Source organism: Paramormyrops kingsleyae, chromosome 1 (genome assembly GCF_048594095.1).
Source record: "Paramormyrops kingsleyae isolate MSU_618 chromosome 1, PKINGS_0.4, whole genome shotgun sequence".
NCBI classification, from domain to species: domain Eukaryota; kingdom Metazoa; phylum Chordata; class Actinopteri; order Osteoglossiformes; family Mormyridae; genus Paramormyrops; species Paramormyrops kingsleyae.
This window is the reverse complement of record NC_132797.1, coordinates 6,215,845-6,241,419: the sequence shown is the minus strand read 5'-3', so window position 1 is coordinate 6,241,419 and position 25,575 is coordinate 6,215,845. Positions and strand designations below refer to the sequence as shown.

Genomic DNA, 25,575 nt, shown 5'->3' with positions numbered 1-25,575 from the left:
TCCCGGGGTGTGAGGCCACACCCCCTCGCCGCTCTCCTGCCTGCTTCCTGACGGCTTTTCCTCGCTTCGGCCCACAGCTGGAAAACGACACCTACACATCAAAGAACAGGCTGAGGCCCGACTTCAAGGAGGATTCCTCGTTCAAGCGGCTCATCTCTTACAATTTCACAGCCGTCCACATTCCCACCGACATCTACGAAGGCTGTGAGTACGCCGTCGTCTGTGCTCATTCCGGAAGGAAAGGGGGTGGGGTCTCACGCATCCGGCCTTGGGTTCGAGGGTTTCCCCTTCACAAGCGTGTCGGGTATATTGGTGTCTTTAAATTGCCTGCAGTGTGTGGTGTGTCCATGTGGGGGCACTGTGATGGACTGGCATCCCATTTTGAGTGTCTTATGCCGTTTCTGGGATCGAGCCCGACACTGAAAGTGAGTTATGACATGTGGAGAGAAATGGGGGCTGATAATTATGTTTGGAGGCTTTAATTTTGGGCCTCATTATTATTGCTGCCTTTGATTTGATTATTTCTGTCTTTGATGTGATTGATTTCATGTTTCCTTCCACAATAAATACTGCAAAAACGGACTGGTTATTCCTGGAAATATTGTTATCGTTTAAAATAGGCTGCTATTTCAAAGTGTTCAGCCTCCATTAGTCCTGTAGGTGGCGCTTTCTTCAGGAGTTTGCTTTGGCCTTTCAGTTTCAGTGCAGTATGGGGAACGTCATACAGCATGTTGAGGTCTTGGGCGAAAAGATGACTGAATGTGGGATGGGACTGGGGTTGGGGGGGGGGTCCTTGCAGAACACATTGGGACACAGAAAAGCTACACTTGTAACTGGACGTTCACTTATTCCTCGTTGCCTGCGAGATGCATGTTGGTGATGCTGCTTTAGATCAAAGCGTCGCAAATGCAATGCAAATGTGAGCTACGTATTTATGAATGTCATTCTGGTTATTAAATGGGACACGAGCAACCAAATATGTGCGCAACTCCTATTGACTGATGAACAGAAGCAGTTTCATGGCCCTTAGCAATCAGTCATAGTTAAATACTGAGACGGCATATTTTCCTCATTTCATAGCATGTTTTCAACATTAAAATCCCAAACAAGGCTCAATATATAACGGTTGGCTTGCGGTAGAAATATTGCCAAATGAAGTGTGCCATTATTGTGTCAATGGAAGTGTATTAGTATATATCTGATCACACTATCATTGAGCAAATAAGGTCATTAGTATTTCTGTTTCATCTGTTTTACAGGGAAACCTGTATCCCGAATTAATGTAAACTGTCCCCGGGTTGAATTATACCAAAGGCCATTTAATCTCTATGTTCCTCAAGCTAGCTGACATTTGCACAGGAGACGGTCTGATCTGGTTCGATCGCAGGATTTTGGTGCCGATGCTGCATATCGTGGGGAAAGACACGTGCGCTGCAGCCCCTGAACCACGCGGGCGCGGGATCACCCCGCGCTGCGCGAAGACGCAGCGGAATAATTCGCTCCTTTTATTTTACTGCGGGAAGCGACACGGAGATTTACTTTAAAGAAAGTCTATAATGGAAATTTATGTTAAGGGCTGTTATAGCGTAAAATCACAAATTTTAAACTTTAATGGGTGCGCCCCTCCCGCCTAATATCAAGCTGTATATCGTACCCTGCTGTTTTAATATCGCACGTATGTATGATTTAACATCGCTGCTTTTCAAAGAGTGGCAGTTGCCTGCTTCTGCGTAACGTTACAGGTTTGCCATGCTGAGCGCTCTTGGCCGTTTTATGTCGCTGCATTAATATTACATCCACATGCGTGGAAGACTGGGTTTCTTTAGAAGCTCACGTGTATTTCCCAACTTTGCTCGTGTGTAATAAATTTCCTGGTGTCTATATTTATATGCTGTGTTGTATATAACAGGATGTGTAGCATACAGTCTTGTCTCCCCACTAAAGCCTTTAACATGAGTTGTACCAAAGAGAGTGAACTAGAAATGACATTTTACGTCTGTTCACTGTGGGCCCCTAATTCCAGCATGGATGTCCTGTGCTCTGTGTCTAATATGGCAGCTGCCACTGAATGTTCTAGAAAGCTGTGTTATTGTCATGGGGCAAAAGCAACTTGTGAACCCAGCCCTGGGACGGTCTGTCTTTTAGCATGTGTGGGTGAGGTACCTGAACTGGAGGATCAGGAGGACAGGGACTGGTCCCATTAATTAAATGGTGTCTGTTTACTGGTCATAACTCAGTAAGGTCACGCCCCTTATTCATGGTTATCTGATTGGTTCTGCTCATTTTACTGCCACTGGTTGCTATTTAGAGGGTATTTGAGATGCCATACTTCCATCCATCCATTTTCTGTGCCCACTTTTAGATTTTGACTGGTCAGGGAATAATGGCCAGTTAGAATGGCCCGATAAAAATCCTTTGGAAATAGCCAATTCTGCATCAGCTGTTGCTTAATTATTATCATTTTTGTTCAGCACGGAACCGTAATGCAATTACACAACAAAATGTTACTTTTGCAGCCTTGTGTTCCGGAAGCTTCTTTTCCCATCAGTCCTGATGTCTTCGTTATGAAACCGGTCGCGGGGCACTGCTGGTATTGCGTAACGTCACACACGTCCAACGCGCTCCTATTGTTCGCCGTGCTCTACACACCGAATGATAAGGTGTTAGGCAGCGAGCGGACAGACCGCGGAGATCTGGCAGACAGGGCACCTAAATGTAGCTCCGCCCCCCCCCAGACACCTTCCTGTCCTTTATGCTCTCTCACACCCTACATTCCCCCCCCCCCCCAGACTCGTCACACCGTGCGGGGTGCCAGCGCTGGAAATGGCTGCCACACGTGGCCGTGTTTAATTTAAGACCGCGGGTGGCTGCATTCAGGCCGAGGAGGAGTGTTATGATGCCACTCACACATTTGATGGGGATCGGAGCGGCTATCAGCCATGAGAGATTGCAGACATCTAAGTGTCATTAACACCAGCCGATGACATGTATTGAATTTTAGAAAACAAAATGTATTCATTTCACTTATCATTGTGAGATATGTTGCTGACTGGCGGTCTCAACAGGGCATAAAGGGGCGGGGACAGGACCCAGCAAAAAGCTCATTGGCCCCCTGAGTGCCCCCTCCCCTGTCACTCACTATAGCCCTACTTGTCCACAGTGGTGGTTTTCATTGGACTTCCCCTGGAAACGTCCCTGTCGCCTTTGCCCCCCGTCCATCTTCTCCTGTGCTGGACCACCTCACTCTGAAAAGTGACAGCTTGACGGTGTCGTGTCCTCCGCACGGCAGCCGCTGGCCCGGCTGGGCCCAGGACAGCCTCTCGCTTGACCCGACTCATGGGGGAGAGAGAGCGAGTTGCTGCCAGACCGTTCGGGATAATTACCTCTCTGTGTCTGACTGCCACCGGTTCGCCTCGCTTGTAATTAGTTGTTTTATGGCGTTTCGTTGCGCTCTTTCTCATGCCAGTCATTGTGAGTCATGCTGATAGATTTGACGAGGTGTCCTTTGGAAAACATCACTAAGCAAAGGGGTTCAAACACAGTAGCAAATCATTCCTGGCATAAATGCCCCCCCCCCCGTAAGGGGAAACAGGGTGGGAGAGCCCCCCCCCCACATCTCACGTAGGTTTAGCATGTGCTGTGAATGGACGTGTGCAAGCCTTGCATTTAACAGTAAGGTTTACTGCCCCCAAGACTAGCTGACTTAATATAGCAGTTATGCTGCCCAGAGATGCCATTTAATCGTTAATATGGCAAATTTCTTTTAGCCATTTTATTCCTGCCCCTGATTAAAGAGAAAAACTAGAGACTGGAGTTTTTAACTTTTTTCCCCCCGTTTTTCACCCTCTGTTTCTAATACTGGTGAGATCAACCAGACGACCAATCAGACATGCTAATTTTATTTAGTGCAGCACATTTTAACGAGAAAGTTGTTGAAATGTGCCTTCTGGTGATTCCAGATGGAGTTGGGGAAAACAGAAGAGCCATGCTGGCAGAACTGGGGGAAAAAAGCTTGACGACATCCTGAAGCCTTTAACGAAGGTGGTCTAGTCAGTGTCCTGGGAAATGGCATCCACGGCTGGGCACCTTTTATAAACGCTCTTCCTCTTAAAACAGCAGACCTTTGCAGGTTCCTAAGCATTGGAACGCAGAACAGCGCAGCAGGGGCTGATGGGAAAATCTGTCATCCCTGTATCAAATATGAATGTCTTCAGTAGGGGGGCGGAGCCAGATGTGGTGGTAATGGCTGCTGGGGGTGGAGGGTTGTTCCTCTGCGTCTGTCCCAGGAGAGCGATTACGTAATCCTATAGTCTTTACAGGTCAGTGATTGACAGGGTACCCGGGTTGTCCTGTTCCAGACGGTGCAGTAACGAGGCGAAGGCTCCTGCTTTCTGTCAGCAGGGCCACCGGCTTGAAAACAGAGATACTCCTGTACTCTGGGCCATCAGGCCAGATGTGTTCCTTAAAAAGCATAAAAGCAGAAAATGAATTCTTACACCTGGTGCACGTTTGGCTTTATGAAACGTTCGATACATCTGCACCTTAGCTAATGTGTTGTTGTAAGTTTTAATGTGTGTTCTCGCTCTGGACAGAAGCATCTGCTAGACAAACGAAACAGAAATAGGTTTTTATTATTTTTAAGGAATTTCAATCCATATGATGCCATGGATACCGCGATGGTGTTCTGTCTAGAAATATATAAGGGGGGGGGGGGGCTCTGCAGTCGGCCTTGATTCCCCTCCCCTCACTCCTTCGCGAGGTACGTCTTCATCATTCCCGCCTGCAGCCTCAGCGCGGTCCGTAAACTCGATCGCCGTCCCCGTTGCCATGGAAACCAAACTCCGCAGCCTTGGCCCGCCGCATGTCTTGAAGGGGGTAACCTAATTATCGGATCTCGTCTGGAGAAGCGTCCTTGCGTCTTATTGCCCTGGGATGCCTTCCACAATAAACCGGATTAATAGGATAAATGTGGCAGAAACAGGAGTGGTGACTGAATTTCCGGCCTCCCTTGTCTAAATCGGTCCTAATTAGCTTAGATCATGTAATTCGTTATGTGAGGCCTCCTATTCAGGAGCATGTCCGCCTTTAGCGCGTCTTCGCTTAACTGTAATTCAGCAGCTTCTGAAGGGATTATGAAGGCGGCAGTAACGTGAATGTCCTGCTCGAATCCACGACGGTAATTAAAATGAGATTTGTTGTTCTGTCGGCAAAGCCCGGACCTTCTTCTGTTCAGATTCGAGGTGGGATGTTAACCCAGTTGTGGAAGACCAGGTTTAGCAAAATGCCTCATTTTGGAGGTTGCAACCTCAAGCTGCAACACCTGGATGTGTAATGAAGGACGGGGCATCAGTAGGGTGACCACCTAATCCATGTCAGGAGGGACACTATGAGCTACAACAGGATTTGTAAACTACCATTTCATACATTTCAATTAAAAGGACCAGGATTTCACTTAAGCACTGGGTTCTTGCCGTATGCTGATTGGTCAGTCTCCTATAATCATGCATATGTGTCAGTAATGCAAAACAGCTGGATGAGTCTTTCAATCTAGAAACTAACCAAACATTTTAGCAGAGCACAGAACCCTTTCAGCTTTAAAGTAGTTCGTAAAAGCTGAAGTAGCTCATAGTGTCCCTCCTGACATGGATTAGATGGTCACCCTAGGCATCAGGGACAGAGGGGGGGCATCACAGCTGGGGCATCACCGTGGGGGGGAAATCTGTTTGGTCCCCATTGTTTGTCAGGTAGGAGCTGGGGGTTGCCAGACTGTGGAATCGACTCAGTCGGTCTCCAAACTTTACTCCACCCAGAATAGTCTTCCGTTAATATGATAATAAAAATCGGGATCATTTACTGTGAAATACAAGGATGATTAGTGGGAGGGGCAAGACTGAGGCTCCCTACCCCCACTACCGATTTTACCCAGGTGTTGAGGAGTTTGTTGTTTTTGTGTTAGGTGGCCAAGCATGGCTCACTCAAGTTAGAGAGCAGAACTTCTTATGTGAGTCTCTATGTTTGCCGTCCGAGAAGATCCCAAGGGTGGCAATAATATCAACCCCTTACCCCCCTCCCCACTCCCCAGAATCCCATGGGCCTACCCAGGAAATTAGAAGAGCTATGTTTTACCTCTGCCCTCTCTGATTGCCCTTGGGGGCAATGTGCTCGCTTAAAGAGACACACTTTAAAGTGTGTGATGTAATGACGTATGTGAGCCCGTATCTGTACTCAAGACATGCACCCTGTGTTCTAGTGTTTAGTCCGGCTGAGCTCTTAATTAGGCGTGATTGAGATGATAATTGAATGCATTGCACGGCTCAAATAATGTGATAGAATTACTTGGAGGCTTTTAATTGCCTCAACCAACTTAAAAAAGTAATTCAGATTAAATGTTGCTGCACTTACTAAAATCTTAACATGAGTCTTTTGAATAATTATTCGAGGGCTACCAGCATATAATCATTGATACTGAAAATAAATTAATAGAGAGCTATTTTGGGTCACAACAATTGCTTTAAGATGGTTGGACAACGCAAGTCAGACTTTTTTGTGCTGCACGATTTCAATTAAAATCTTAAACGTTTTTAGTCGATTTGATTGATCAGCACCACGGTGGGTGACCGGTGAACACTGAAGCAGACAGCAGGATAACTAGTGGGTGGTCCTGGGTTCATTTCCGGACCTCCTTTTATGTCGACGTATGGATCTCTATACAGAGGCGACAGCTGGCTTTTTGGCCATAAGAGATTTGTTAATGTTATAGATTTATTGTACTGGTAAATCGCTTCTCTTGACTTCAGCCTTCCATGTGCAGTAGTGTGCTTTGACTGCTTATATTGACCACCAGTATCATTTATTAGTAATTTGGTGTTTTGCTCAGGTATGTATAGGTGCATGATTTCGATATCCTGGGGTTGATCCAAGCCGACCTGGGTGATCTTGCTAATGTGCGCCACAGTTAATAAAAAGTTGAATCTTTAATTGCACCACTTCTGTCTCTTACGCAGCCAGAATAGTTCCAGACCACCTTGGTCCCACTGGTTCCCGTCGGCTTCATGAAGGGGAATTTGGAGGCTGAATACCGCAGTAATAAGGGTCACGTGAGCAGAGAGGGGAGAAGGACTTCCCAAGCTGAAGTGTTGGCATTCTGATCGAAGATTTCGTGTTCTGGCGTTGTTATGAAAAGTGTGATGATTGGCAGACAAATTGCCTTTCAGGGGCCGGTACCCTATGGAGGGACCCAAATATAAGAAAATCAGTCTGTCAGTCAGAAAATTGAGGTCTAGTACAGGGTCTGGTGTTATTTCCCACACATTTGGCTCACACTTTAACTTACGTATTGTTTCTCTTTCCCTCCCTCCCTCTCTCACGCCTGAAGAAATAGATGGTGTCAGAGTTTACAATCAGGCCTTCTGGTATTTTCCATCCGCTTGCCTGTTTTTAGGGGGCCGAGCCCCAGCGGTGCTGGATCTGTACTGGTTTTTAAACTTTTTTTTTTTTTTGGTTCTTTTAACAATGAGAAAAGCCTGCAGGTGGGATTTCCCTGATTAAATTATTGCCTCCGTTCAGAATTGGTGGGGGAAGAATGGAAAAGTGGGTGAGGATAATGGAATGAAGGATTACGTGTTTGTAGGTTACTGGAAGAACAGTCTGCACCAACATTGTCCGTATGTAAATGCTGAGCTCAGTTTCTGCCTTTAGGAGTGTGATTTCTGTCACTGAAAGAACTCTGGTTTGAGGATGAAGTCTATAGATTACATGGATTATACCATATAGATTACATTTACAGCAAGCTAGCAGGAGAGTGTACTGTGTCAATTTACGGCTTATTGAACGGGGTGGGGTTGGGCACCGAAATCAATTCTAGCTTGCGAAAATCCAGTTAATTACCTGTTACCCCCTAACTAAGCCACAGATTTGTGCAGCTGCGAGTTTCTGTAGGGGGGAGTGCGGGGAGGGAGGGGCCGTCTCTGCATTTCTCAACAGCACTTTCCTTAATGTGCTTTGTGTCCTAGGAGCCATTGTCTGGTTCCGCAGCAAATATTGTCACAGCAGCGGAAACTGTTTTACACATTTCTGCAGTAATATTGTTAACTGAGGTTTTGTCCCTCCTGAAGGGTACAGAGAGACTTTGTATTCTTAACCACTGCTGCCTCTGTTAGTGTTACTGGATCCCTATTGTTTTATTATTATTATTTTGGTCCTGATATTGGACCGTTTTCCTCCAGGGTCACATGGAGTCTGTCCCAGGAAGCAGAGGCCATGAGGCTGGGGACACCCTGGGTGGGATGACAGCCAATCACAGGGCGCACACACAGCTATGGTTGTGTGAGACTGAACCAAGCTCCGCCTCTTTGGTATCTACATGTTTATCGTTATTTGGGTACAGGCAGAGTTAGGGCCGGTCTTCCACTGTTTGCCGAATGTAACATTACAATCACCCGTAGGGCTCAGGTTGAATGTTCTGGGAGAACATGTGCAGATCTCCGTGGTGGGTCTTGTGTGAGGCCCACGCCCAGGCCGGCGGTGCAGCCAGCACCTCGCCAAGGGGGAGTTGAGACGTCAGCGCTGTGGATCGATAGCCGGCTCACAGATGGGGCACGCAGGTGCGTGATCGATGGGCACTGGGGCATCCGTCTCCCCCGCCGCACCACCCCCGTCGATCGCTGGGAGGAGCGGCCATTAGCGATTTCATGGTACGACGCACCGAAGCACAGCCCCAAAACAACTGGATGGCACCCAGCTAGATGAATAGTCCTGGCCCGGATTTAAGGGATGTGTGATAAACCGACACCTCCTCCGTCTCCATTAGCACAGAATGGAGCCAATCCACAATCCGGAGCGTGGCCCGGCATATCCAGGCAGGAGCGGAGCCGGGCACATCCGTTAGGACCCCAGGCCGTCCCGTTAGAGCTAACGACCGTGGCACGGGATTCGTCTGCCGGAAATAACGATTGATTATTCGCGAAGCCGTTGATATGTAAACGTGGTCTGGCCCCTCGGGAAATTAAATAACGGAGCGATCGGTGATGGATGGGAGAGTTGCTGGTGCTCTGGGTTTCTAAAGGAACCGGCGTCTCGTGGAAGCCGCGTCGCTGTTGTACCGCTCTTTAGCATATTTATTTCCCAATATACATCCTGGCGCAGAAAATGGCTTAAACGTGAATGTGAATTTTGGAGATATTTGCTACCGGCGTCATATCTTGGATCTCCTGGTAAGGGGTTCCAACACACTGTCGGAGATTAAGGGGCGGGGATTTGTGATGGACAGCTGGGGTAGCGCCAAGTCACAGGGTGTGTCGGAAATCACATCCTCACACAGTAGGTACTGAAACCTACTCCTCGACTGTTAATGTATTGAGTACTGTGTGTATGCATAACAGTATGCATGTACTCAGACATATTGCGGTCGCCATCTTGCATATTAGTTGACCCAGATATTTACCAATGATGTAGCTTGACCCCCCTCGAAAGAAAAAATATGTTAAAAAATATCCAAAAAAAAAAAAACATATCCAAGTAAGTTAACTGGCCATTGTTTTCGATTCTAATTTGTGCAAAAATGGCATCTCTCTCCACCACCTTGACAAAGATTTCTGAGCAAGTGACGTTCTTGGCTGCTCCAGTGCCCTTTTGGGATAGCGTAGCATACATCGATTGCACACTTCAGAATTTCATGGAATGTAGTATGTCATCCAGGTACTGTTTTACATACTGCCTCATGCATACTGAGCATTCAGACACACTACTCACATTGCATGCTGTATTTCGCCTACTACATAGCAAACAAGTATGCAATTTAGGGCACACTTTGTAATTTGCTGTCAGTCTTCCAGAAAGTGAACGACTGAGAATCCCTTTATCCTGAACCTTTTCCCTTCGAGTCGAACCCGATACCAATATTTCAGTGGTGTCACGCAACGCAGTACGTTGGCACTCAGTCAGGGATCTGTAATTATGCTAATCTGTCTCCTCTGTTTGTTCAGCCCCATAAATTATTCAGAAATTAAACTCATAAAAGCAAGTCTTAACTGTGTTAATGAGTGGTTATTCAGCCAATGCTACAATCCATTTCCCAGAGTTGCCAAAATGTCTGAAAACATCTTATGGATGTATCAGCCTTGAGATACTGTGACTAAGAAAACATAACACAAATGGCATTGTGATGTGTGGTCATTTGAATGGTTTGTAATTTATAAGTGTATCAAAAGAAGAAAAGCGGTTCTATCACCTGTCCTTCGCTTCGCTGTTTTCTTACTGAAAGATACAATCTTCATTCACAGCAAACATATTTCAGAAACCTTCTACAGCAAGTAAATTAGTGAGTGGATTTTCTAAGCCAGCTCGGCATAGGAGGAGACCTAAAAAATATTAAGAGTAGCTTAAAATGCTTATTACGGATCTGGAGCTTAATCTGTGTCAAAGTTGTGTATACAGTCATACCCATCAGATGTGCGTAATGCTAAAAGTGTAATGTGATCTCACCCCAAAAAGTATGTCTGCACAGTAACGAATGCAGCCATCAGCTGTCCAGCCTGAACGTTGAGTCTGTCAAATGAATCCCGTTAATGTCAGTATGATGGATAGGTGGATGGATGGATGGATTGATGGATGTCCTTTAATGGTCGGCACACAATTAAACGAAGAAGGTCACACGGTGTTGCTTACGGGTTGGAGTGGGAGATTGATGCTAACGCTAAGCCCAGAAACACATGGCGGCCACTGGCCCCCAAGAGTGTGTAACCACGGTGACCGGGCAGGTTTCCGCGGCGACGTCACAATGCCCATGTCCCGATAGCTGAATGGGGAGTCCTGCCAGGCGACCATCTGGGCTCCTCGATTTCAGGCCACCGGTGCCTCACAACAAAGTTCCAGAATGTTGTCAAGGGAGGGTCGACGATTCCAAAGCCGATGCCTTGAGCCAAATCGCACATGCGTCAGGTGCTATGAAAAATGCGTGTGTGGCGTGTTAGTGCAGCTGGTCGGTGTGCCTGCGCTCCTTGTTGATGGGCAATGATTGGTTGACTGGTTTTTGGTCTAATCTCCACCAGTAGGAAAGTTTCTAGACTGTATCACACATGTGCAACAGGTGGAATCCGAACAGGTGCATCGTAAATAGTGACGTGATAAATCCTTGTAGCTAGTTTAAAACACTGTGCCTGATTCTTTCTGTGCATTACAGAAGGAAGGATCTAGAAAACATTGGTTGAAACCAAGCAACGGGCAAACAGGGTAGGGCCGGGGATCTGAGTTTACTGCCTGTTTACTGCGACACTGCTGCTTGATGGTCATTTCAAGGGATCTCTAAAAACCAAGGGTTTTTCGTTTCGTGGATTCCTGAAACCCCCTCTAAACAGGGTTTGGTATCGTCCGCTGTGTCCGACGTTGACCTGCGAAGGGAAATGAAAGCTGGGATCTCAGAGACATCATCAGGGCGGATTGATGTTGCTGCCAATGAGCCGGAGACCATTTCTCCCGCTCATAAGTGTCAGATGTGTGATAACGATGGATCTGTCTGCAGCAGACAGTCTTATGGGGACTTTGTGCCTAGAAGACAGCTGAGTGAGGGGGTGGGGGGGGCAGACGGTGGAGGGGGGGGAGGCTGATAGTTAGATATTGCAGGCAGGAATTTTTATAAAAGGTTTTGTCATTCCTTTTTCCATTTTTAAAAGATTAAATTCACAGTCAATTAAGGTATTCTTGCATTAATCCATGTATGTGCAATAGGAGGTACTACACGGGTGTTTTTAAGAGAAGGACATTTATTAACACAGATACAGGATTCCTTTACCAATCCAGCTGGCAAATTGAGTGTGACACACATCAACACTCTGCCTGGAAGATGATATTGTCTTTAATTCATCCAGCTCTGGGGGTGTTAATTATGCGTGTGTTCTAGAATCTTCCTGGGGGATCCGGGAAGTAGATCAGGCCATTGGGAGCCGTCTACCCAGGATGCGGACGCCATTGTCGCTCTTCAACCCCAAGGAGTTTTTGATGACCTGAAAAGCTAATGTGTTTCCACGGGAGTAAAACAAAGCTTACCCGTTTTACTTACAGCTTCTAGGGATGTGCAGTTTATTAATATCGATTATTGGTTATTGATCAGTTCAGTGTGTGGCTCGGTGGGTTAGGAACCGGTGTCCGTGATAGGATGGGCGCCAGTTTGAATCCCCCTGACTGATGCCACCGCTGGGCCTTTGCAGAAGGTCCTTAACCCCCAGCTGGTGCTGGCCGACCCTGCACTGTGACCCTCAAGCTTGCTCTCACCCACGGTATAATAAAGGATCACTATTGTATATGACAGTGTTTCCCAGCCCAGTCCATGGGCACCTGCAGACGATTCAGGTTTTTGGGAGGGAGCAAAAACGTGGACATTCCGCGGGTCCCCAAGGACTGGACTGCGAAACGCTGCTATGTGATACTCAGAAAAGGTAAGTCTGTAGGGCCGTTCTCTGTGTGGATCAAATTCATAAAAAGTGTTTCTCTTCTTCGTTTGCCTCGCCAGCCACAATCATGCTGAATGAACTGAACTGGACCGAAGCCCTGGAGGATGTGTTTAAGAAGAACTGGGAGGAAGACCCCACCTTACAGTGGCAGGCCTTCGGCAGTGCCACCGGGCTCACCCGCTATTACCCAGGTGAGAGGCTGCGATTTGCATAATGGGTGTGGCCAGGCATTAGGCTAATAGTCTATTTTGTAGTACATTGTATGCATTTCTGTAGTGGGTGTGGCCACCATGGCGGTTGGCCAATGAAAATTCGCTTTAAATAGGTGGTGAAAGGTTAGTCTGAAGCCTGATTTTTTTTCCAGCATTTTCTATTTTCTATTTTTTTTTTTTTTTTTTTGCTGATGTCGTCGCAAATGTGTCTCTGTAATAAAACATGACCTTTTTCCATTTGTGCTTATTATACATTGTGACAAACGTCCCAGTTTGAATGCTTCTAATTGGCCACAGAGCAATCAGTCGGGAAGGAGAGTGGGGACCTTGTGCTATAAAATGTCAAAAAACGGAAGAGAGGGCATCTTTGTAGAGCAAGTATTTTGGGATTTAGTTTGGAATTATAAATATTATCATGTTTTCACCTGAGGTATGAAAACAAGAAGGGCGCGGTGTTTGACTGTCGTTGTAATTGAAAGGTCACCGGCTCAGATCCCGCGGTTTCGCTGTTGGGCCCTTAACCCCAGTCACTCCAGGGACTGGCTGACGCTGCTTTTTCTATTGTACATTGTTTTGGATGCATATTTATATAAAAATAAGATGAAACAGGTGAGCATGTGATCTGTCTGTGGCTCCATTAGCGCTTGTATTAGTGTTACTGTTAGCTACCTGACTGGCCCTGGCGAAATGCACAGGCGACAGCACACTCCTGTGACAGAACATTGGGGGATCTGATAGGAATGCCTCCCCCCCACCCCCGCCACCCCAGTGAGGAACACTACTTCACACAGGGCTGGCATACCGCTGACCGCTGTGCCAACATGGCTATTGATTATGTAGCAACAGCGATAATGGTTGACCTTTCCGGAAGCCGGAGGGGAGGGGAGTGGGTGATGTCACCCCCCTGCCACCCTGTATGTCACCTGACAGCCAGAGGACACTTCGGAGCCGCGGGTGTCACGGCCTGTCGCGGGAGCACAACAGGAACCAATTGCCTTTCCTTTGGTGACTCCACAAACCCGCTAAGAACCAGGGCAAATTATCCAACAGGCCATGAGCTGTAACTTAACAGGACGAGATTCCTCATCGGTTACACACAATTAGACCCCTGCATGTGGATTACCTTAATGAAATTCCCTAATAAAATTATGGAGGCAGCTTTGTACAGTTAAAATGATCCTGGTTAAACCTGTTAGAACATCCCTGTTATCCCTGTTTCATAAATAGTAGCGCATTACGATTCTCCTTTTTGAGCCCCGATCACCATTACCGCGGAAGCGTAACGACACGTATGCTTCAATCGCAGCCTCTCCGTGGACAGACTCGAGGAAGAAGATCGACCTGTACGACGTCCGCCGACGACCATGGTAAGACCGCGGTGCAAGTGGGTCGTGCTTGGAAATGCTTTGCCGTATTGTAGTGGGTATTTCAGGTTTCTATACCATCAGGAGATGTCAGATCTTGCTCAAAAATGCTTTCAGTGGGGGTGTGTTTAACAAAAAGGGGCTAATTTACTTGCAATATACTGGATGGTGTACGGAGCTGAACAACGATAGAGTATGTAAAATATAACTGTAATCTATAATTGTATGTTGGGTAGCACTGTCGCGTCACATGTCCAGTGATGGGGGTTCATACCCCTGTCCTGTGTGTGTAACGTGTGCTTTCACTCTATCGAAACATGGTCTGAAGACCTGCAGTTAGGCTAGATTGTGTCTCTAAATAGCCAGTAGTGTGTGGGAGTGCATTTCCGGCGTGGACTGGCATCCCACATTGGGTGTAGATGTATGTGAGATGTAAGTCCATTAATGATGAAATGTCTTGTTTACAGGTACATCCAGGGGGCTGCCTCTCCGAAGGACATGGTGATTCTCGTGGACGCGTGAGTGGCTCTGTTTCCTGCCAAAAAAAAAAAAAAAAACGCAGGAGAATACGACCAGTTTTCACACCAAATGAACAGTGGGTTCTCGTTTAATGTGATTTCAAAATAACGCCTCAAGTATATTTTCCAGTGGCCACATGAATTGCATTGTTACGGTTTTAAAATTTGTATTGTGTTTCACTGAGGTGAAGAATTCCATTTAAAATTTGAAATAACCACATTTCCCAGAACACAGCTCAGGCGTAAATTGAATACCCACCGTATTTCGACATGATTTAACAGAATAATGTTATTTAAATTTAAGTGGTAAGTGCTAAAGACATTTTAAAAGACCCCTTTTTTATCCAGTGATTTAGTGAGCTGAGATTAAGACTGCTGCTAATGAAAGGACAGTTTGCTCAAGATCAGCAGGGCAAACACAAAACGCATCAAAATCATAATTTTATGAAGAATAACTATAAATAATTAACAATGTGATTATATCAGGTCATTGCTATTGACAGAACAGCAGCCTTGGGCCCCAGTTGGAGAGTCGGTTCGCTGTGTTCAGGAAGTGTTCAGGAGGGGGGCGGGGATCTCCTTTGCATCGCTGTTCCCCCTGTAGGTTTGGAGGAGAAGCTTTCTGGGTGGGTGGATGGACAGGCGGGCGAGTTTTGCTGCCTTCTAAAAAGGGGCATGTGTTGCTTAAAAGGAATTAAAAAATAAACAGAATGCCACTAACTTCTGAAGAAGCAGTTTCTCTGCTGGATGTCAGACCCTCCGTTAAACGGTGAGGAGCTGCTTATGACTGATGACTGGCCTCTCATTCGCCGTCTGTGGTGCAGAGGACAGCCTTCAGACTCCGGGTTAAGCAACTTTGGTTCGATGAAAACGAAACATCTGTTACGTTTAACCTTTCGGACCAACGGTAGGCTGTGAGGATGGGCTGTTCTCTGAATGCCCCAAATGAGTCGTTGCGCCCCCCCCCCCCCAAACATCACCTACCAAGGACTCCACCTTACCCAGTATCCCCCCCCCAAACCCCCCGATCGACAACTTGAATAGCTCTCAACCAGTATACAGTAACGCAAATCGCAATGTGTTCCATGGTTTTTCTCAACATCCTTCACAGGAGCGGAAGCGTCTCCGGTCTGACCCTGAAACTGATCCGGACCTCAGTCAACGAGATGCTGGAGACCCTGTCGGATGACGATTATGTCAACGTGCTCTATGTGAGTGTCCAGGAGGGTGGGGTAACCAAGCCATTCTTCAGAAGCATCACCACTTATCCTACAGTTAATCCTCTTTCCTAACATATCTAATTTGTTTTGCCAGTATTGCGTATGAATTTCTAGAGACATTACCTGTACATGTCATTCTTATTTTTTTCTCAAATGACCAGCACCCTTTGTGGTAATTTCAGGGTTAATGGTTAATAGTCCGAATGTCTTTTTCAGTGTTCAAGGTTTGCGCGTACTGCTAGAGCTGAGCTCTTATTTTTGGCAACAAAAGGTCCTTTCATCTTCAGCGATGTTCCCATACAGTAAAACCTTGGTCTGCAAATATAGCTGACAATGTGCCAGATGGATTGTATTCAGCCATATACACCAGTTGAAAAGATGTCAGCCTCGTGACAGTAATGAACATGAGCTTTGAACAACATTTCGAGTGAAATATATTTAAAAAAAAAACAAAAAGGCAGCATACGTCACCTCACGTAACGATTGGTTCTACTCAAAACGATGTTTCCGCTAATTATTTGCATGCACGATGCCAGATCTCCCATCCTCATTATATCTTATTTTTTGATATTTTCAATTCACAGCAGCGTGCCATTTATCTCAAGAAAAAAAATGGCCGTACAAGTTCTGGATGAGGCAGAAACAGATAGCAAACACTGGGCATCTCACTCACCCTCTCAGAAGGGCAGGAAGCGCTTTAGGTGGTCAGGGGCTTAAACTCGGAGCCGTGAGCCTGAATGCTGGAGGTCTCATTTCTGCAGTCAGAGGAGACAGTGAAGAAATAATGAAATATGGATCCAACTTTACTTCTCCACTCCAACACGGGAGTTTAATGAAATCACCAGCGGCCCGGCATGTGAGCTGAATTGAAATTCCTCCAGTAGGCCATGTTTGTGGACTAGAGAAGTGGGGGGGCAGTTAGGTGGGACCAAGGAAATCACCATCCATCATACTCTATGGCTGGAGATTTCTCTGAGAGACCTTCAGCTTGCTTTCAGTTGCTTCCATTAAACGGAAAGTCGAATCCCAATTGATACCAACCATTTTCTGTCAGCCGTTAATTTTCGACGTGGCTTTTTCAATTTATTAGGACTCGAAATTGAAACTTGTATTACAGGACAGGTGTTACAGGGAAGATGTATCCCTGCTGCCACAGGGAATTCATACAGCTACATACATTCATACAGACATTTACCTTCATCATTTTTTTCCCTAGAATAAAAAAAAACTCAATAACTTGGCCTAATCCAATATGAAACCACTCCTTAAACTCTAGCGGTTGATAGGTACTTGGTATTGTTGCCATACCATAAATTAAGAATATTAAATTATAGCTGTAAGTTGAGGGAGGGTGTGGACACCCCGGTATGCATTTTTTATATAATATAAAACATTCCTCTGTCTCTCTGTCCTGTCAGCTGACATCTCACCTCATCTCCTATGCTGGTGTCCAAGCACCTCTTCGCTCTCGTCTTACCTCTCTTTTGGTTCGTAAATTTCATACCCAAATAAAATCCTCATTTCCCCCTTTCTGTGGCATGTGGGCCTCTGCCCTCCTGACTCCTTTCACAACAATAAATACATTTAAGTCACATAGGAAGTCTTCTTGTTATTTTCCTTTGGCTCCAGGAAGACATTTTATTTAGAGTAATTCATTTTCTGACAGACTTAGCCGATCATGTTTTCATCGCTCTGCTTTGACCAGGCAGGGACTATTATCCGTTTATATGTGACTCTTTTTGCAGTTTACTCCTGAGTGCGGTTTACTTGTTTACTCGTCTGATCTGGTTGCCGGCTCCCTTAGTGAAGTGCTGCTCCACAGATGGTGCCGCTGATGTTCTTGCCCTGTGATTTAGGGGGCCCTCTCCCTGTTGTCGAAAGCCCACTCTGAATCATTCATCAGCAGAATTACCCATAAGGCCCTGCTCATTAATACACATGGCAAGATTGCACCGCGAAGTTCTGAAGTAGCTCAGGTGTATTATGGGAGGAGATGGGGCTTCTGGTTGTAATGATCAAAAAACCTGTTTTAGTAGCTCTTGAGGTTTGTGAGGTTAGGATGCTGTAGCCATAATCAGATTGTTGCTGGTTCAAACCCCATGCTCAGTGGAGTGATGTCATACTTCGATCCCAATAGCTCCAGGGGCTGGCTGACCCTGCCTTTGAATTGTACTGTGGTTTAGATATATTTTTATATAAACAGAAATGGTAGTAAATAGGTAAAAAAAATTGGTTTATTTTGGCAATACGCAGCAGTGCAGAAGCTGAAGCCCACCTCTGCTTGCCAGACGTCCTGTGCTGTGACTGGCTCCTGTTTGACTGAGCGCAGTCTGCTGTGAGTAGAGCTTCACCATGCTGCGACTCAGCCTCCTGTAACACCAGAAGGAGGCTTGGGGGTACGGGTGCAGGTGGGGCGAAATCCTCTCTTTGTTGGTTAGGATATTCAAGATAAGACCTTGTTTACACATTCGGGACTTTCTCACGCTCTCGCTCCTCATCTCCCGGCCTTCGTGGCTTTTCTCTTCCGGCAAACGAGGCGGCCAGTGTTTAGTGAACGGCGCTGTTATCTCCAGGTGGAGCAACGCGGCACATTTCTAAAAGCCCTGGTGCGGAGACTGTAATCCTGATGGATTTTGTAGGCAAATAAACACTTTGCTGAAGGACACAGTAACGGTGGTGATTATTTGCAGAAATTATTTGGCCATATTTGTATTTTATGAAGCCGTACTAAATCTGGCAGGTCCATAACAGAATTGCAGTATGATAAAAAGGGCTCGTTGTCATCAATAGTCAAAGTCAACTCTTGGAAGGCTTATACATGGCATACTTCTAGAAAGTTCTGTCTTCCGATGGCTCCCCAATGGCATGCTGATTGTCGTGATGATTGCATTCGTTCACCATGTTTCTGCTTGTTCCTGCTTTTCCAAGCATCATGGTTTTCCCCGTCATGAGGGAATTTCTCGGAAAATGCCCACATTGAGGCTGCTTTGAAGTTCCAAGAATTGATTAGATCAGGAATCCATTTGTTTGCTTTCCTCATGGCTATATGCACTAGAGCACAAAGGCATTGTGGGGAGGGGAACAGATCCATCACTAGGGGAGTTGCCAATGAGGAACGTGGTTATGTAAGGTGGCCAAGTACTTCAAACGAATTCAAGGGAATCCACGTTGTTTTAGCAAAAATGACGTCGTCGGCTCATCACCTGTGAAGGCCCCCTGAGGCAAATGTTTTCATTTATTCTGACCCCACCCCCTGTCCATGATTGGCTGACACAAATGTCAAGCCGCAGGGTAGGTCAGCAGGACTTATTATGCATTTTCTGGTATGCTTTTACACCACAAATGGGGAAATTAATATGTGTATTCGTTAATTTAGGCATGTAACCATGAGTGTCCTGTAGATTGCTGGCTTCCCCGTCTGTGCCGCTGCTCGTATTAAACCAATAGTGGCTGTTAATAAAGAGAAGATCTTCCATTTTCAAAGAGCTGTCATCTACTTTATTAAAATGACTCACACACTCACCACAATATGCTCTGTATGTGGGTCTGCTGCATTGCAAACATTCTGCGCACTGTAGGGTTGTGGCGTGAAACGGATCAAACGAGGTGGCAGCCTTGTTTTAAGTATGCCACAGATCGTCGTTGCCAGTGTGTTTGACTTTGTTTTGTCTGGATATTGTCTGACGTGTGCAGCCACAGTTATGGTACTTTGTCAGGGACACCCAGTGGCCTTATGGGCCAGGGCGCGAATGGAAATATCAAAACAAGTAGCTGAAGTCATGGATGAAGGGACGTAACTTTCTGAACAGAATGGGGGGGGGGGGGCAACTTTCACACGCAGAGGAGATTATGAGTCTAAGCGATGACTTATTTGGAGATATTGAGGGACATCAAACCAGAGGTGACCGATGTATCCACTTCATTGACAACAAGGGGTAGGTGGAACTAATCGATACAATCAAGCTGTCTGACTCTTACGTCTAATGGAGCCACCAAGGAGCTGAACCACAACGAGATAGTTTTCCATTATAAATGATGTGAGCTGTACCCACGCTGACACGGCCAAAAGCATGACTAAAGCAAGCCGGTTGCATCACCACCATCCAGTCAAAATGCACAGAGGTACCAGTGATCTGCATGGATTATCTATCCATCATCTGTAACCTCTTATCCTATGCAGGGACATGGACAGTCCAGAGCCTCTCCTTCTAACATCAGCCTGTTTTTTCCACACATGGAACCATGGCAGAGGCTCAAACCCAGGTCCCAGAGGGGTGAGGCAACAGTGCTAACCACTGCATGAATTAGCTGAAAGAATAAAGGGCATATGCTATATGTTCAAATTTCCAACCTACTAATTACAAAGCTGCCGTTGAACGGCTGAATGGAATGGATTCCTACTGCAAATTTGCACAAGCAAATGCTAATTCTGCTAGCGTTTGATGCTAACATAAGAGAGTGATTCTCACAGGCTTGCTAGAGGAAATTAGCACACAGTAAAGCATGATATACACAGTGTGGACGGTATGGAAGCGTCAGTTTTACGTCACTGTCGCTATCCAAACCTTTAACAAGGTGACCCTTCCGTGTTAGAATATCAAAGCGAGCTGGAACCGTGATGCGAGTAGTGTCGCTTCACGATACAGGACGGGTACAGCCTGCTTCCTGTTTGCCTATGGACAAGCGGTGTAACTTATGTCAGGGGATGGTGTGAGGCATTAACTGTCACTGGTTCAAATCCTGACAAAGTGATTTCACTGTTGGGCCTTTTGAGCAAAGCCATTAAACCCAGATGCTCCAGAGACAGTCTGACACTACTTTCTCAACTGTACGTCATATTGGATAAAGGAGTCTGCTAAACAAATGTCTAAGTTGTCCAAAAGGTTTGGTCCTCTTACAGTAATGCCTGTCCAGCTTTGCGGGTTAAAGTTTGAGAATTCAGAGCCGTGTTTGGAACAGCGCCGTAATGAATGACTGAAGAGGCGCACAGAGCTGCCAGACAGCGGTGAGGAGATGTGCTTCAGCAAGGCGTGTCGCTCGCTAAGTCACCCCCATGGCCTGGTTCTGTCTGAATGAGCTGTATGGGAGAGAGGCGCTAATGAGATTAGCAAACCCCCCCCCCCCCCCCCCCCACCCCAACACATAGAAAACCGATCTGGCTCTGTGTCACTGATCATGGGAACCTGGCAGCTGTAATAGGATCACAAGAGTTAATCCCACCGATGGCCACATCAGGCTCGAGAAACAACCCACGGTGCCCCCCCCCCCACCAAGGAAGACAGTCAGTGATTAGCGGCGACACTGCTGTGTCTTATCTGGAATGGTGACACGAATTTGGATCTGGGTGGAGAAGGCCGTTGAGACAGGAAGCTAAGACAGCAATTAGCACCAAAGGAAATAGAAAGTCTGCTCCGGATTTGATCTTTTTCCTTGTGTAGGGATTTTTTATTTTTTTTGGTAGTTTGCTGACGTTGGGTGAGCAAGTGTTTTTGCGTCCATGTTTATGGCCTATGATGTGTACATTTGTTTTGACCAGAATTTGTATTCCGAATGGATCTGTTTCACCACATACACACACCGCAGCCCTGGTCCTCTGTGTCGCATCCCGAAATCATTCTCCCAAACCGCACTTCCGTGTCGTTCCTCCTGCTTTTCCACCTCTGAGTAGCAACAGGAAGCTAAGCCCTGAGGGAGTCTAATACATGAAGTAGTGAGGCACCGATAAGGAAATTTCCCGCCGATGCCGATAGCCGACTATTTCGATAACAGACACCAGTACCAAATAACTGTTTGGGAGGTTCTGCGTAAGTTAGTTTTAAGGGAGACTCCACCCAAATAAATTTAAAAATAAATAAATTACATTCCAAAAATATGAAGCAGTATTTATTTTTTGATAGGAAAACTACAACTCTGGCATACAACAACAATTATAGAGCACGATACTGTATTTCATGACTATGTACCATCCATCCATCCATTTTCTGTAACCGCATATCCAGGGTCACTGGGGGTCCAGAGCCTATCCTGGAGGCTACAGGCGCAAATAACTGAACACATCTTATATAACACTTATAACAGAGAAGGCTGATCATCAAGTGTGATAAACTCCTTAATATTCAGAGTAGAACCTTTGGATTTCGCACTGCCTGCACTGAACATTATTTTGCTATCAAACGCTTGCGTTACTGATGGACTAACGTTACTGACAGGCTAACATTACTGACGAGCTAACGTTACTGATGGGCTAGCGTTACTGATGGACTAACGTTACTGACAGGCTAACATTACTGACGAGCTAACGTTACTGATGGGCCAGCGTTACTGATGAGCTAACGTTACTGACAGGCTAACATTACTGACGAGCTAACGTTACTGATGGGCCAGCGTTACTGATGAGCTAACGTTACTGACAGGCTAACATTACTGACGAGCTAACGTTACTGATGGGCTAGCGTTACTGATGAGCTAACGTTACTGACAGGCTAACATTACTGACGAGCTAACGTTACTGATGGGCTAGCGTTACTGACGAGCTAACATTACTGACAGGCTAACGTTACTGATGGGCTAGCGTTACTGGTGAGCTAGTGTTACTGACGGGCTAACATTACTAGACGGGCTAACGTTACTGATGGGCTAGCGTTACTGACGGGCTAACATTACTGACGAGCTAACGTTACTGATGGGCTAGCGTTACTGATGAGCTAATGTTACTGACGGGCTAACATTACTAGACGGGCTAACGTTACTGATGGGCTAGCGTTACTGACGGGCTAACATTACTGACGAGCTAACGTTACTGATGGGCTAGCGTTACTGATGGGCTAGCGTTACTGACAAGCTAACGTTACTGATGGGCTAGCGTTACTGATTAGCTAACGTTACTGACAGGCTAACATTACTGATGAGCTAACGTTACTGATGGGCTAGCGTTACTGATGAGCTAATGTTACTGACGGGCTAACATTACTGACGAGCTAACGTTACTGATGGGCTAGCGTTACTGATGGGCTAGCGTTACTGACAAGCTAACGTTACTGATGGCCTAGCGTTACTGATTAGCTAACGTTACTGACAGGCTAACATTACTGATGAGCTAACGTTACTGATGGGCTAGCGTTACTGATGAGCTAATGTTACTGACGGGCTAACATTACTGACGAGCTAACGTTACTGATGGGCTAGCGTTACTGATTAGCTAACGTTACTGACAGGCTAACATTACTGATGAGCTAACGTTACTGATGGGCTAGCGTTACTGATGAGCTAATGTTACTGACGGGCTAACATTACTAGACGGGCTAACGTTATTTGGCCATACTGCAGCCCTCTTTATTGGAATGGATTTGTTTTTCAGAAACTCTTCAAATTCTTTACTGTCTTGCCTTAAGGTGAGTAATCAAATTTATTGTGTTGAATTAGTAATTGAAATTGAAATTTTCGTAGAGCAGTGTTTGAAAAATGCATTTCTAACGTTGTTTTCACTAACAATTCCACAAAGCAGGCATTTTTGTAACTGTCTAGTACTCAGGTGTGCAGCGCAATATGGTTCAGCATTTTAAAGGAAATTATTGGCAGTAAATATCAGCTTATTTTTAATAGTTGACCAATACAGTCAGTGCATCTCTAAAATGAAGAATTCATTTTAATTAGGTAATTTAGAAACCTGTTAAATCTGTATAGATACAATAACACAAAATCCCCAGCATGTTCTGAAGAAGAAATCAGTCCTCATCTTTCCTGCCACTGTGCTTGGAGTGTTTTCTGATGCCCTGATGCTGTTGATTGGTCCTTTATTGGGGTGAAAGGAGTGAGGGCAAGTTGGTCTGCTTCTGGTCTGAAGTCAGCATCGATATTCGCACCCATTATTATGCACAGCATCGGGTGAAGCGTTAATCATTTAGGGAGGATTCCCTTCCACCTTCCTGGGTTGTGTCCAGCTCACATGGGGATGGGGGGTTTCTCTTACATTCCAATGTGTTTCTATACCCATCTGTCCATTTTTGAAACCGTTTGGTCATGCTGGCGTTCCTCGTGCCATTTTGCAGCGTCACGCTCAGCGCCAAATCCGGGCTTGTGCTCAGAATGGAGGCCCGCTAGCACAAAGCTATAATCCCAGCTCTTCAGATCGCTAGCAGACTGCGTCTCTCATTCTCTAGATCAGGGTTCTTCAAATATGGACCTTGATTCCAAATCCAGGCCTTGTTTTCAGTTCTCCCAGGTAGTTAGTTTAATAATTACTGATTCTGATTGGTCAGAGGCTTCACACCTGGCTCCCAGGTAAAGGAAGGCTGGAAAACCAGCAGGGCTTGGACCTCGAGGACCGTGATTTGAATAATAGGGCTCTAGATGGTCTGACATTACAGACTCAGTCTCAGCTTCTCGTTGCCATTTGGAAAATCAGCTTCTCCCTGCTTCCAGCGAGGACCTCTGTAGTGGTCAGGGAGGAGATTTGCCGCAGATCACTGCCTGGGCAAAATGGTGCTTCCATGGTCTTCTAGGTTCTTCAGCTGTGCTGTCCAGCAGTAGCCCCCAGACCGGGACATGGGAGCAGATCAAAGCCTCGTTACCCTTGTGTCCATCTGTCCGTCGGTGGGTGGGTGGAGTGTTATGGATCCTGTTTTGCGCAGAATGCAGCACAGACGCTGTAACTGATAGGCTGCAAAAAGAGACCCCCACTGACACACCACGGACTGAAAATATAAAAGAATGAGATGTAAGGCTGTTTAATAAGTGGTTTTGGTTAAAAGCAGCAGCAATTATAAACATCAGCAGAGCCTCTATTTGAGATCAGACACAGAAGGAAGTTTAGCCTGAGCCTCAAAATAGATCCAGCTTTACTTGGTAAATTCATAATACAACAGGAATCTCAAGGATTGCTCTAGTTTCAAGTTAACCAGTTGAATATAAAAATGCACATGCCGACATGTGTGGTCTAGCTATCTAGTGGTGCCATCCATTACTCAAATTAAATCAGTGAACCTGCATTGCTCTGCACATACAATCAATACAGGTGACATTATTTATGTGAGCTTTGTGTATATTTTTTTGTTTGTTGTTACTGGCTAACAAAATAGATTCTCTTTTTCCATTGTTTATCAGGTCTTTTGTAATGACTGTGCACAATTTGCAGATTTGGTCTGAAGAAGTTTGGAGACCATCTGTGTCTTTTTTTAAATCTCTCTTGGTTTACAGTCACGAATCTGGGCCTTGCCCAGCTAAGCTAGTCCGCTTTTATTTTGATAGTGAACGGGATGCCTCTTTAAGGCAGAACTTCAGTCCTGTTTATTCTTTGCCACTCGCATCCATTAAGCTCACAGCTACCTTCCATCCTGTATCTTTCGTGTGTTTTCACCAAGCCGCTCCCAGTAATGGGTCACCGTCACCTCCCTCTCTTCCAGTTCAACACAGGGGTGAAGAATTCGGCTTGCTTCGACCACCTGGTGCAGGCGAACAGCCGCAACAAAAAGGTCTTCAAAGATGCCGTCCAGGCCATCTCAGCCAAGGGCATTACCAACTACAAAAGGGGTCTGAAGTTTGCCTTTGAGCAGCTTAACAATGTAAGTTTGAGATGACCTGTGTGTTTGCTTAATGAGGCAATTCTCAGAGGTGGAAATTTCAAGTCCAGAAAGTAAAAATCCAGACCATGTTTCAACCAGCCAGTGGAGTATAGTCACAGTCACAGAGACCTCAACTGGTTGGTTGCAACAAAATCTTGGTCTGGAGTTTTACTTTCTGGACCTGAATTTTCTACCTCTGGCAATTCTGCACCCTGCTTACAGTCTTCTGTCAGCAACCCATCCTTTCTGTCCTCA

General features: G+C 45.9%; 1 protein-coding gene across 2 annotated transcripts in view; it reads left to right on the top strand.

The window, feature by feature from the left end:
- LOC111833289 (voltage-dependent calcium channel subunit alpha-2/delta-1) overlaps window positions 1-25,575 on the top strand; it is a 107,555-nt gene that overhangs the window by 48,256 nt on the left and 33,724 nt on the right. For both annotated transcript variants that reach the window (XM_023791427.2, XM_072701722.1), the window contains 6 exons: window positions 78-204; window positions 12,506-12,637; window positions 13,965-14,025; window positions 14,490-14,540; window positions 15,652-15,751; window positions 25,162-25,320. In XM_023791427.2, coding sequence (XP_023647195.1) covers window positions 78-204; window positions 12,506-12,637; window positions 13,965-14,025; window positions 14,490-14,540; window positions 15,652-15,751; window positions 25,162-25,320 — 630 coding nt within the window. The remainder of the gene's footprint in view (window positions 1-77; window positions 205-12,505; window positions 12,638-13,964; window positions 14,026-14,489; window positions 14,541-15,651; window positions 15,752-25,161; window positions 25,321-25,575) is intronic.